Source organism: Serinus canaria, chromosome 3 (assembly GCF_022539315.1).
Source record: "Serinus canaria isolate serCan28SL12 chromosome 3, serCan2020, whole genome shotgun sequence".
NCBI classification, from domain to species: Eukaryota; Metazoa; Chordata; class Aves; order Passeriformes; family Fringillidae; genus Serinus; species Serinus canaria.
In genome coordinates, this window is record NC_066316.1 from 5,149,279 (window position 1) to 5,162,279 (window position 13,001).

General features: G+C 44.1%; 1 protein-coding gene across 2 annotated transcripts in view; it reads left to right on the plus strand.

The window, feature by feature from the left end:
• Positions 1-13,001, plus strand: part of RALGAPA2 (Ral GTPase activating protein catalytic subunit alpha 2) — a 92,526-nt gene that overhangs the window by 12,538 nt on the left and 66,987 nt on the right. Inside the window, exons 5-17 of one of the 2 annotated variants that reach the window (XM_050972030.1) lie at positions 1,209-1,252; positions 1,735-1,909; positions 2,757-2,872; positions 4,087-4,225; positions 4,647-4,846; positions 6,850-7,086; positions 7,745-7,918; positions 8,750-8,887; positions 9,486-9,634; positions 9,811-9,922; positions 10,587-10,824; positions 11,338-11,502; positions 12,648-12,788. In XM_050972030.1, coding sequence (XP_050827987.1) covers positions 1,209-1,252; positions 1,735-1,909; positions 2,757-2,872; positions 4,087-4,225; positions 4,647-4,846; positions 6,850-7,086; positions 7,745-7,918; positions 8,750-8,887; positions 9,486-9,634; positions 9,811-9,922; positions 10,587-10,824; positions 11,338-11,502; positions 12,648-12,788 — 2,028 coding nt within the window. The remainder of the gene's footprint in view (positions 1-1,208; positions 1,253-1,734; positions 1,910-2,756; positions 2,873-4,086; positions 4,226-4,646; positions 4,847-6,849; positions 7,087-7,744; positions 7,919-8,749; positions 8,888-9,485; positions 9,635-9,810; positions 9,923-10,586; positions 10,825-11,337; positions 11,503-12,647; positions 12,789-13,001) is intronic. The other variant, XM_050972029.1, reaches the window with a different exon arrangement.

The following is a 13,001-nucleotide window of genomic DNA, read 5'->3' on the forward strand; positions in this document are numbered from 1 at the left end:
AGTAGTTTTTTCAGATCAGTTTTTCTTTCAATGAGCGATATATGAGTAGAGTTATGAATGGTATTTGTGCAAGTTTGGCCCCAGCTGTCTTTCCCAGATTCTCATGAAAGGGAGGATTTTCCCAGCATCCTGTTAGAATATGGCCTTGGCCATGACAGACACAAGATACTCATGGGTGGCTTCCTCAGACCTAGACTGTTCTTTCCCCACACTCCGGTGGTATTGAAGCTTCTGGAAGAAGGGAGAGAATAGGAGTAGTCTGGCAGAGAGCAGCCTTGGGTGGCCAGAACACCTTGAAATCCAGTGAAGTGGTTTAACTTGATAATTTCCTCTGAGTCAGGTGCCTTGGATTTGTCAGTGCTTTTCAAATTCTGCTTGCAAATGCCACCAGTGTGGCACCGATGGGTTTTTATGCTGCTTATTAAAATTTTATGGGGGGTTCTATTCCTTCCAAGTAGGACTTTTTGATTGGGATTGGTTTGCAGCGCTGTCTGACCAGCTGCCATTTTTGTCATCAGAACAAGGAATTGCTTTTGCAGAAGAACAATGAGCGGAAGTTAAAGGTCAAGGGAAGGGCTGTTGTCACATTTCCACTCAGCACTGACAAAAACAAGAGGAGACATCTGCCTGGCCACTTCATAACGGTTCAGCTGCCCTAGTCCAGACTAAATTGGTTCCAGTTGGTTGCTCTGTAGCTGATATATTCTTTATGCTTCTCTTGAGTGGTCATAGTGACAGAATTTTTTTATCTGTGTCCAAAAAGTGATGTACAAAATTTGGCAGAGCATTTATTTACACCTCTGCCTTGTGATTTCCTTCTGCTTAACATTCATGTGCATTAATGTGAATTTCTATATATGTTAATAATTTCTATATAATCTTGTGAAATGGCAAGATCTTGCCATTATACACATTCCTTAAATGGGAAGGAGCCCATTTAAGGAATGTGTGTAATTCACAGCTCTTACTATTAATGAAAATAATTTGAGATATGGTTCTCTGAAGGAAACCCAGAGGAAAGATATGTTAAAGTTAATCTTGGGTGGTGGTGATTGTAGCTAGATTCAGTTGGGGATTTCCCCCCCCATAGTTATCTTAAAACCCAGTGCAGTGGCCCCAGAATAAATTAAAGTAGGATTTCATAAATATTTTTGAAAACATTGTGGTGGGAAGTGTCTGATGATGTCTACTTAAATTTCCTAATCCAGGGTCGATTTTGAAGAAGCTTTTGCACACTGGAAATTCTCTCAAGGTATCACATTGATTTCATATTTCTTTTCACTTAAATTCCTGTGAAGTATGCTACTTTGCAGTTTTCCAGTGGCAGTGTTTTCCAGATTGTTAGGCTTTGTAATTTTTTCTAATTCATCTTTTAAACTTAAGTTTTATTATTGTGGTCCTTGATTATTTTAATGTGTGTTTTCAGTCATTTTGCTGCTCTCATGACCTTTGTGAAGTTACCTGGAGAAGGATATTGCTTAATACCTAATTTTGCTTAAAACCCAATTGCTTAATTAGGTATTGATATTGCTTAGTACATAATTTTTTGAGCTTTCTCTGGCAGTAGGGCCAGGATTATATTAATAATGTGCATACCCTTGGTATGATGGCATGACCTTGCAGCGCCTAGCTGGGATGAAGCTCTCGCCCTGCCTGTTGTGAACTATTTACCCGTGTTACTGCGCTTACCTACCTGTGTCACTGCCCTTTTTGCCCAAACACCCCCCCTTGCAGCTCAGGTGTGAAGGAATCCGCCTGTTCCTGCTGTGGCTGCAAGCCCTGCAGACCAACTGTGGCGAGGAGCAGATCCTGATGTTCGCCTGCCTGGTGCCCGGCTTCCCCCCGCTGCCGTCCTCGCGTGGGCCCTGCACGCTGGAGAGCCTGGTCAGCCCCCCGGCCGCGCCCGACGGTGAGCCTGCTCCTGGGGGGCCCTCCTCTGAACCTGAGAGAAGCAGAGAAAAGAATGATCCAAACCATTCTTAGCTCATCTGCTGCTCCTGTGTTGTGCCAAAGTGGAATGCAGTACGGAGATTGTTTACCCAGAGCGATGGTGTTTTGTTTCCTTGGCCTGTCAGGGCCAAGTGTGTGTCCAGGCTGTCGGTCAGCAGATTTTGTTCAGTTGAGTTCTTGCTCAGTTTCAGTTTAGATGTAGTGTAATATAGTACGGAATAATAGTATAATGAAGTAATTAATTAGCCTTCTGATATCAATGGAGTCCTCCTCATCATTCCTCCTGCCAGTTGGGCGAAATTTCAATGATAGGGTGCCTCTCCTGGAGGAGGAGAACAGTGGGTGCTCCTGGGGAGCCTTCTCCTGGGGTGCCTCTCCTGGAGGAGGGGGCAATGGGGACTGCCAGCTGCCCCTGGAATTCCAAGCTGGCTGCAGTGTGTGTCCGGCTGCTGGGCTGGTGCGGCTCTAGAGCTGCCTGCTCTTGTCCTTCTGAGCTGTCAGGGTTTGGTCTTTGGCTCTGGGGTGGTTTTAATTCAGATGCTGCAGCAGCAGGGGCATTTTTCTGCCCCTCAAGCAGGTTGTGGAGGTTTCCTCCTTGTTGGCTCACTGCTGGTGTCAGCCCTTCCAAGCCACCGGGAATGTGGTGTCATCCTCGCTGAGATGTGCCAGGACTTGAGACATCTGAGCAGCTGCTGAACTTGCACAGCTTGGTAGTGCTCTAATGGGTATTTTCAAATCAATCTTTTACAGAAAATAATTTATTTCAGTATTTTAATGTGTTCTGTGCTTAAAATATTTTATTTTAGCCAAGATATTTCCAGAAGAAATAACGCCGCTTTTGCCAGCTGTCTCTGGAGAGAAAATTGCAGAAGACCAGACCTGCTACTTTCTCCAGCTCCTGCTAAAATACATGGTAATTCAGGTGAGGAGGATGCATGTTTGAAAATGTTCATATTTGGAGGATATATTTGTGGTAGAAAATTAAGCCTACGCTGCATCTGTGTGGAGCTGACTTTACCCTTCCCCAGCACATTTTTTACTCTTAAGTGGAAAATCATCCCAAAGGTATTTTCTCGTGCCATTTTTGGTGAAAATAAGAAGTTTGTCACACTTTTGTGATAAGAATTAATGAATGTTATCCAAACTTGCAGAATAACTGACTGTTTTATGTGCTTGTGGTTGCGTTTAGAAAATTGATGTGAAGTAAAGATTCAGTTTGTTCTCTTTGGACACATACCTAGATGAAAAGGAATGTAAAGGACCACTGGAGGAAGAGATAAAGAGAGATGGCTTCTGTGATGTTTTTAAAAGGATGCAAGTAACATGTACATAAAATTTAATTAGAAGTAGATCAGATGAATCTGTACAGGAAATAAATTAAGATAATGTATATATTTTAAAAGTACAAATTAAGCAACATTTGAAATAAAGTGGAAGCTGTGCAGACAATGAACATTAAAGAGCCTTGTTATTAAAAAGAGATAAATTATAATTAAATACTTTGAGATACACTTTCTAGTATGAAAAGGCAAGACCAAAATAATATTTGGAAAGGGTTTTGTCATCTTGAATAAATGCTTTATTTTAAAAAGTGGCTGTATGAAATTATCAGCTTCCTCCACAGCACCCTTTGTTTTACATATCAGAGTCTCACAACACTTCAGTTAAAGACAAAAATGTCACTCTTCTCTTTATACTCTTGTTACCTGTGTGGGGTCTAAACAAACCTGCTTACTCTACAAATCCCATTGCCTAGTGATTGCAGTGTTTGTTTATTTGTGTTTATTCTGACAAAGAAAATATTAATGATAAAAGCAGAACTCAAAGTGACTTTATCAGAATGTGCTTGTAAGAAGCAGATTTATTGGGAGCAGAACAGGACAGTTGCTGTCCTCCTCTGGTTAGAACAGCTCAAATCCACTGGCTTCCACTAAGCTTGCTGGCTTTGTGGGGGGATGCTCTGTTCTTACTTTCCATTCTTACTGCAGTTTGTAAAGGTAGTTTTGGGGCTGTACTGCTTTTCTTTTCTTACTAAAGTGTAGTTGCTTGGTTTTTTTGTGTTCGGGGGAAACAATTGTCAGTATAATGCATTAACTTAAAGCTGTTTGTTTGTTTCTCTCTAACTCTGTGACAAAGGCTGCCAGCTTGGAGTGGAAGAACAAGGAGAACCAAGACACTGGGTTTAAGTTTCTCTTTACTTTGTTCAGAAAATACTATCTTCCTCACTTGTTCCCATCTTTTACAAAGCTAACCAACCTCTACAAACCTGTGCTGGGTAAGTAGTGGGTTTTGCCTTTGAAGAAGAAAAAGCCAGAGCCTGCTCTTGGCAGCATCTCTGTTACCTGCTGGTGTATGGCTACAGCTCTGTGGGATGAGGAGTTTTTTCTCCCTGGTTTGGTGTAAAACTAACTTACACTCTAGCAGGGCTGGTTCTTTGTTTCAGCTTTTGCCCTTCTTTTTGCAGCCCTTCTCTTTTGCTTTCCTGTGTTTTGAGTGATACAAGTGATAACCTCAGGAAAGAGCTGTGCTGTTATGTTCTCCTGAGGAGTGATAAAGTTAGGATAGAATATAATAAAATAAAAGCAGTCAGTCATTGCATCTGTAATTTTTAGTGATGTGTTCAGTACATTTAGCCAGAGTTGGGAAGCAATTGCTAAGATTCCACTTTGATTCTCTCTTCCTTTTTGTCCCCTCAGATATCCCTGATATCAGGCCGAGGCCAGTGTATGTCACTGCAACACGGAACAATGAGAGTGTCTACTGCACCAAAATCCCCTACATGGCAGCTCGAGTGGTTTTTATCAAGTGGCTCGTTACCTTCTTCCTTGAAAAGAAGTATTTAACTGCTGTTCAGAATACAAAAAATGGAGGAGAAATGCTCCCTAAAATTATTCAGGTGGGCTTTAAAGTTTACCTCCGTTATTATATGTGTGCTCACCTTGCAGGTGATCTCACTGCACTGACAGTGAATAAATGATGGAGCTGTTTATTTGATTTTCTTTTTCATTGGTGGAGGAGGAAATCTCCAAGCAAAACCCTTTGGTAACCCACTAGAAAGTTGTTTTTTTTCCCTCATAACTTATTTCATTACCAGCTTCAGCAGTATTATATTTAGACTTTTGGAATTTACTCTGTAAACTGCCATACTTGGTGGTTCCATGGACCATTTCCCAGTGACATCAAAGGCTGCTTTGTTTTCCTCTCAGTTATAGCAGCTGTTTACAATGAGATATTGAAAAAATACTTCATTTATAAACTCATGGTTGAGACTCCTCTGGTGTTAGATGAGATGCCTCGCAGATAATTTTATAAATCAATGATTTTGAGAGACTCTCCAGCTTCCTGTTAAGAATTTAGGGTCAATCTCAGCTTACATTTGGTCTTGAACCATAGGTGAGTGTCAGCTGCGGGCTCAGCAGAGAAGCAACACAGTTTGAAGCAATAGTAGCCTTCTTGAGCCAGGTTTCATAAGCTCTTGGAGGTCTATTTCTCACCCAAGATAGTTCAGCTACCTTTGGAGGCATAAAATCAGCAGGATGGCTTCTGTTGTAGTGTTGGGAAGAAAAAGGTTTATTAAAAAGGTAAAATAACAAACAGAAAAACTGAGCCAGGTGCAAGAGGTTTTTGCTCTTGGTAAAACACATCACAAAAGCAATTAGTTTCTTTGTTTTCTTCTTTTTCTAGTAAATTGCCAAGCAGGACTTTTTAGCTTCTGTCTAATTAGCTATCCTTAAGTTTAAAGTGAAGTCTCCAAAGTCTTACGAAGAGAGAAACTTCTGAGCTTCTTTCCTTTTTGGGAAGACAAAAGATAGTTTTGTCACTCTGTCATCAGAGAGCGCATTCCTATAGTTTGAGAGGTTGCAAAACGCAGGCAGTGCCAGAGCAAAACCTGGCAAAAAGGTGTTGGGCCTTATAATGTGTAGTGCTACAATCCATCTTTTCCCCAAGATAAAGGGACTTGGGAATTCCTCTCCACTGTGCCTTCCTTTACTCTCGTAGCGTGGTGTGGCCAATTCTTGGATGGAGCAGGAGAGTGAAATCTGTCGTGCCCTGAGTGTTGTGCCAGACAGGCTATCCCGAGCTCTCTGTGAGGATCCCAGAGTGTGGTGGGTGCTGCTGCGGGGGGATGACAAAAATCACATTTTTGGCCACAAAAATCCCCTACAAAGTTATAAGCCTGTGGACAGTGTGGCTGGACAGTATTCAGGCACAAAGGGACCTGGGGGTGCTGGTCAACAGCTGGTTGAACGTGAGCCAGCAGTGTGCCTTGGTGGCCAAGAAAGCCAATGGCTCCTGGCCTGCATTAGGAATTGTGTGGCCAGCAAGAACAGGGAGGTCATTCTGTCCCTGTACTCGGTGCTGTGAGACCACATCTTTAGTGCTGTGTCCAGTTCTGGCCCCTAAGTTTGGGAAGGATGTTGAGGTGCTTGAGCACATCCAGAGGAGGGCAACAAGGCTGGTGGGGGGCTGGGAACACAAGCCCTGTGAGGAACGTTTGAGGGAGCTGGGGCTGTTTAGCCTGGAGAAGAGGAGGCTCAGAGGTGACCTCATTGTCCCTACAACTCCCTGAAGGGAGGCTGTAGACAGGTGGGGGTCGGTCTCTTCCACCAGGCAACAGCTGAAAGAACCAGAGGACACAGTCTCCAGCTACGTCAGGGAAGGGAAAGGTTGGATATTAGGAAGAAATTTTTCACCAAAAGAATAACAAAGTACTGGAATGCTCTTCCCAGGGAGGTGGTAGAATCACCATCTCTGGATGTGTTTAGAAAAGACCGGACACGGCACTCAGTGCTAGAGTCTAGTTGAGGTGTTAGGTCATAGGCTGGACTTGATCTTAGAGGTCTCTTCCAGCCTCATGATTCTGTGACTCTGACGGGCTGTGCTGTGCTGTGCCTGCAGACAGTCGCCGCGGGCCAGGAGAAGAGCATGGAGCTAGAGGCGGGCTCAGCGGTGCCCGCGGGCGAGCAGGAGCGCGGCCACTCCAGCAGCAGCAGCAGCAGCCTGTCGGACAGGAGGCTCAGCAGCTGCAGCCTGTGCAGCGTGGAGGAGCAGCACCGCGGCGTCTACGAGATGGTGCAGGGCATCCTGCTCTCCACGCGCGGATACGTCAACTTCGTCAACGAGGTGTTCCGCCAGGTCTGCCCGCGGCCACTCGCTGCCCTGCTTCCTGTTTCTGTGGGAGACACACCCTGGGTGCTGGTCTGTCGCTGTCATGTTTTCTGGAAAATTCTCTTTGCCCAGGATTCTTCTCCTGGAAAGCTGAGAAGCGTCAGAAGAAATGAAAACAATAATTGTCTGATTGCTTCTCCTGTGTTTGCTGCTTTGGAATGTGGTCTGGAGATTGTTTACCAACTGGTCATTGTTTGATTGGTTTCATGTGAATTGTTTTAACTTAATGACCAATCGTGGTCCGGCTGTGTCAGGACTCTGGAGAGAGTCATGGGTTTTCATTATCATTCTTTGTAGCTTTGTAGCCTTCTGTCTGTATCAGAATAGAAATAGAATAGAAATAGAATAGAAATAGAATAGAAATAGAATAGCCTTCTAAGAACATGGAGTCATATTCATGAATTCCTCACTCGTCTCAGGGACCCCAGCAAATACCACACTGGTCACGGCAGCAGCCTTTGAGGTCAGGCTCCTCCCTAAGTCTAGTTTAATGACCCAGATTATGGAATTGTTGAGGGAACTGAAGCTTGCTGCTTAAGATGGCAGTGTGGGTGGCGGTGTGTGTGTTTGTATGCAGCACATCTGTGTCCTGTGTGGAGTGAAATCTGTGCACTTTCCTTTTCAGGCTTTTTTGTTGCCGCCTTCTGATATCTCCGCAACACGGAAGGTGGTGAAAGTGTACCAGAAGTGGATACTGCAGGAGAAACCTGTGTTCATGGAGGAGCCAGACAAGAAGGAGGACAGCCAGGATGCTGTTGCTCCCTTGGAAGACTCCTCAGTGCAAACAGACGGTAAACATGTATGGTATCCCTGTTCCTTACTTTGTCCGCTGCAATATGGGGCTTTTCACCTCACTCTGTAGAGGAGTAACAGCTTAAAGAGTGGGGGAAATAGGGGTTAAAAATACTTTTAGTTAGGGACTCACAGTTGAAATACTTACTGAGTAGCACTTTGAGTGCGGGGAGGGTTGCAGCTGGTTTGAGAAACATCATTTGTGGTTATTCCCTGCATGTGTAAGTATGACAGCAGAAACTTCATGAAAGAAACACTGATGGGTTTTGCAGTGCTGAAGTTGACTGCCTGCTGGCCTAAGGCAGGGAGAACTGTTTCATTTTGGTGGTGCTTAAAAACTTGACAATATGTATTAGTTTCTGTATGTTGTAACTGGACACCTTAATCTAGAACGTTTACCTGTAGATACAGTTCCTGTGCATCATCTTTTAATATCCTGTTCTGAACCATTAGTAAAAGTTCTTTGACACTGTTGATGCTGCAACACTGTTTAAAGGGAAGTTTGCTAGTACTGGATAAGAGGTTTGATTTGTAAAACAGTGAGAATTATAGGGTTTTTCTTTGTTTTGTAGAGAATTTATAGTTTTGCTGGACTTAAATTCACGTGTTCCTACAATCAGTGACTATGAAAAATATTTTGAGAAACATACCTTTTAAAACTTTTATGAGCCTTCAAATTCCACGTGTGGAAATGAAGAAATAATAGCCAGGAATTCCCTGTGGAAATGAGTGCATTCCACGCCACTTCCCCTGCTTGTGCTGCTGACCTCAGGGATGGTTTTGTTTCAGTTTGGTGTGTTCCTTTGTGCCCTGCCTCTAACCAGGCTGTGTTTGGCAGCTCTCCTCGGAGCCCTGCGGGCACAAGCGCTCCTCCAGCTGGGGCAGGACCTACTCCTTCACCAGCGCCGTCAGCAGGGGCTGCGTGCTGGAGGATGAGGACAGGGATGTGAAGGCTGGAGCTCAGGCTGCACTGCAGGTGAGCTGGTGAGAGCTGGGTGGGAGGGGGACACATGGGGCTGTGACCTGCCTGGCCACAGAACTTGCACTGCAAATTCCATTAGAATCTCTGAGATGGAGGAAAGGAACTACCAGGGCTTGATTGGTTCTGTAAGACACTGTTTGGACTTCATGTGTCACTCTGAAACACATGTTAAACCACATGACCATCCATGTCTTAAGGCCAGAGATGTGTATTTTAACACAGAAGGGTAATTTTTTTTCTCCTGTGAGTACTAGGAATTAATCAGAACCATGCATTTACTTTTTCTGAGCTTCATTTATTGAAAATACTGGTGGCTGTTTAAGCATATGATGGCAGGAAATGAGTGGCTGGAGGAATGTCCTCTTGCCTGCCCAAGCAGAGGAGACCCCCACAAACCACATACTGAGCCTTGGTGGGTGTCTCATGGGAGCCACCTGGCTCCTTGCTGGAATAACAGAAAAATAAATGATGGGTAAAACATGAAACTTCCTCTAAGGAAGGGGGAAGGTTTAACTGAAGGAGCACAGGTGTTTTGTTCTACGTCTTGCCTGTTTTCAATCCTAACACTGTGCAAATGGACTGTCAATGCCAGGTATTCCTGACAAACTCTGCGAACGTTTTCCTGCTGGAGCCATGCACTGAGGTCCCTTTGCTGCTGAAGGAGCAGGTGGATGCCTGCAAAGCTGTTCTCAGCATCTTCAGGCGCATGATAATGGAGCTGTCCATGAACAGAAAGACGTGGTAAGGTTAACATACCATCATTTAAGAGAAAACGTTGTTACAGTCCACAACCAACCAAGCTATTTTACGAATGATCTGTGAATTCCAAAGTGTGACTGCATTCTCAATAAGCCAGGCTTTGCTGCAGGATTAATGAGCAGGTACAACTAATGGAACACCTTTTGCTTTGGAATCAGGGAGCAGATGCTGCAGATACTCCTCAGAATAACAGAAGCTGTGATGCAGAAGCCAAAGGAGAACCAGACAAAGGACATGTTTGCTCAGAGCATGGCGGGGCTGCTCTTCCGAGTGAGTGAGTGGGGCTGCTTGGTTTGCTCTGTCACAACTGCCCACAGTTTTAGTTGAGTACTATGGAACCTACTTGTGTTACTGTGAAGGAGGGGTTTCTCATGTTTTGCTAGTAATTATTTTGTAAACTGTTACTAATGGAGGGAGAGTTGGGTTTGCTCTGTTTTTCAGGGCTCTGTTACAAACTGTGGTAGCACAGATGGGATATTTTCAGTGAGTGTCTCTAAAGTGTAAGACTCAAGTAACTGTTTTCCTAAAAGTCCAGCTGGCAAGTCAAAACTGAGTCACACTGAGTGAAAGAGACATTTATGCTTCCTACTATACTTCCAGCCTGGATAGTGTAACTGGGTGTGAAGTGCTGCCCCAGGGCTCAGTCATTCTGTGGGTGTAGGACAGTCATTCATTCTGCTGTTATTATGGAGTGTCTTATTTCAGTTTGCCAGACAACATTTAGCCTGATTTTTATTTTTTTTTTTTTTAAATCTCCTTTATTAGTAACTTCCCCCATTATTTCTGGGAGTGGGTTTTGAGGAAAAATAGCACTGCACATCACTTGTGCCTCACCAAGAGCCTGTGCTGATGTGCAGGTCAGAGCTGTGGGTTGGGCTTGGTGTGCTGAACTCCTCAGCCCTGCCTGAGGTGCCACCAGTGTCTCTTCCCTCAGACCCTCATTGTGGCTTGGATCAGAGCCAACCTGAGCGTTTACATCTCCCGGGAGCTGTGGGATGAGCTGCTCAGTGTCCTGTCCTCCCTGACGGACTGGGAGGAGCTCATCAATGAGTGGGCCAACATCATGGACTCCCTGACAGCAGTGCTGGCCAGGACTGTGTATGGTGTGGAATTGACAAACCTGCCCCTGGACAAGCTCAGTGAGCAGAAGGAAAAAAAGCAGAGAGGCAAAGGTTTGTCTTTGTGCTCCAGTGCTTTTTTTGTATCAAACTGGTTAAATATTGAAGCTTAACCTTAAAAATTAAATTAATGTTAAACACTACTTAATCTGGTGTAAGAACCTGTTTAAATGTGAAGCACTTGGGATTTTTGTGTGTTGCCATCCTTCACTGGGGAGGAGAGGTAGTTGGGGGCAGGATGGGGTCTGCACCTGCAGGCAGGGTTTTTTGGATGGTGGAGATTAAATGTGATTTCTTGTGCTGTTGGCTGGCACTGGCAACTCTGTAAAAATTCCTTTCTGTGTATTTTTAGTCAAGTTTCTAATTGACAGTATTTTAGCTGCATTTGCATGCCACCTTGAGATCGATGCACATAGTTTGAACTACCAGTTGGTTTTGATTAATAGTAAAAGTTAACCTGTGTTGTTTAAAGTATTAATATTTGCCATGTTTGAGTCCATTTGTACTTCAGCAAAAATACACACCAAAGCATCCAGTGCCAGAAAATTTTGTGTTCTTTGTCCTAAGGTGGTGTTTTAGAGCCTCAGAAGACAGCTGTAGTAGGAAGATCTTTTTCCTTAAGCTGGAAAAGTCACCCTGAAGTTGTGGAGCCAATGAGATTCAGAAGTGCCACAACCTCCGGGGCCCCGGGAGTGGAGAAAGCAAGAAACATTGTCCGTCAGAGAGCCACAGGTTAGACCACAGCTGGGTGCTTTGGTACCCAGGCATTCAGTAACACCCAGGTTTTAAATCTGCCTCTGAGGGGTGGCTGCTGCCAAAAGCAATTCAGTAATTAACTGCCCCAACGGAGATGTTGCATGTCTGTGTCGGGATGTCTTGGCCAGTGTGAATCACAAAGTATTTTGGGAAATTCTCTATGTAAGCTTTTAGTTACAGGACATTGAATTGTGAGTTAAACCTGTTCACTTTAGGGGTTTTTCTAGAGGTACATGGCTATTTTTATCAGTTCGTAAGAGAGCATTTATTATTGTCAGGCAGATAGTATACAACTATTTCCTGGGAGCACAAGGTAAACCAGATATTTAATAAATAATGTTATCCTTTGATAGTTGCTTTATGTGCTCTTTTTCTTGGCATGATGAGGTTTTCCCATCATGTTTACTTCTGGAAAGAGGAAAGCAGGAGGGAGACTGGGATGAGGAATGTTGGGGTAATGACTGAAACCCCAGACATGGAGCAGATCTCGGTTTGTTCAAGCATTTCAGCACCTGAACCTGGCCTTTCTTTATATCATGTCAGCATGTTTCCATGTGCTGGTTTGCTGGGGCAGACTCCTGTGGAAGCCCCCTGCTTTGAGCCACACAGCTCCCTTTCCAGTTCCTTGCCAGGAGAGCTGGCAGGAGGGAGAACACTCGGGGTGGTTTGTGGCTCCATGGCTGAGCCAGGGCCTCCAGCCTGGGTCACAGAGTGCTTTGGCAGTAGAGCCAGTTCAGTCTTGAGTTTTTTTTCTAAATTCAGTGAGTGCCTGTTTGTGCTCCAGTGAAGAGTTCTCTCTACTGCTGCAGTATTTTCCCCTTTGACACCCTGCCTGAGCAGTAGGGAGAACCTGGAAGTGTTGATCCACGGCTTTTCTTGTTAGTGTGTGTTCAAATAAAAGGCACTTCCACACTTGCTGTGGATCAGAAATTCCTGACTATTACCCTTTCAGTGTGAGAGAGTGTTGCACAATATTAACTTACATCTCAGGGGAGAGGCCCCTGGGCTTACTGTTGAAAAGCTTTATCCCAAAACTCTGGGTTTTGTTGTGTTGTGACACTCAGAACTGCAATATTTCACTGTGTTCCTGATGTAATTATTGCTCTATTTTTTCCTGTAAGCTAAGCGAAGCCAGTCTATCAGCAACTGTGTCCATCTTTATGAGGCTTTGCCAGCCACTAAAAGTGTACCTCTTCTGCTTCACACTGTGAGCTCTTTCTTCCCTGGTATCTCTTACACTTCTTGCTCTCACAGACTGTCAGGTACTGTACTTTAAAGTCATCTTTGATATCAGTGTTCTTTATATTTTTAAACTGTTCTCTGTCTGTTCTTTTTCTGTCTGGTTGGTTCTTCTCAGAATGTTTGCAGCACTGCAAGCAAAGCAATTTTTGTTCATGTTGATATTAAAGACTGCCATCAATTGCAATTAGATCTATATTGCCTAGTAACTAAAGTAAAAATTCCCGTGTTTTGCT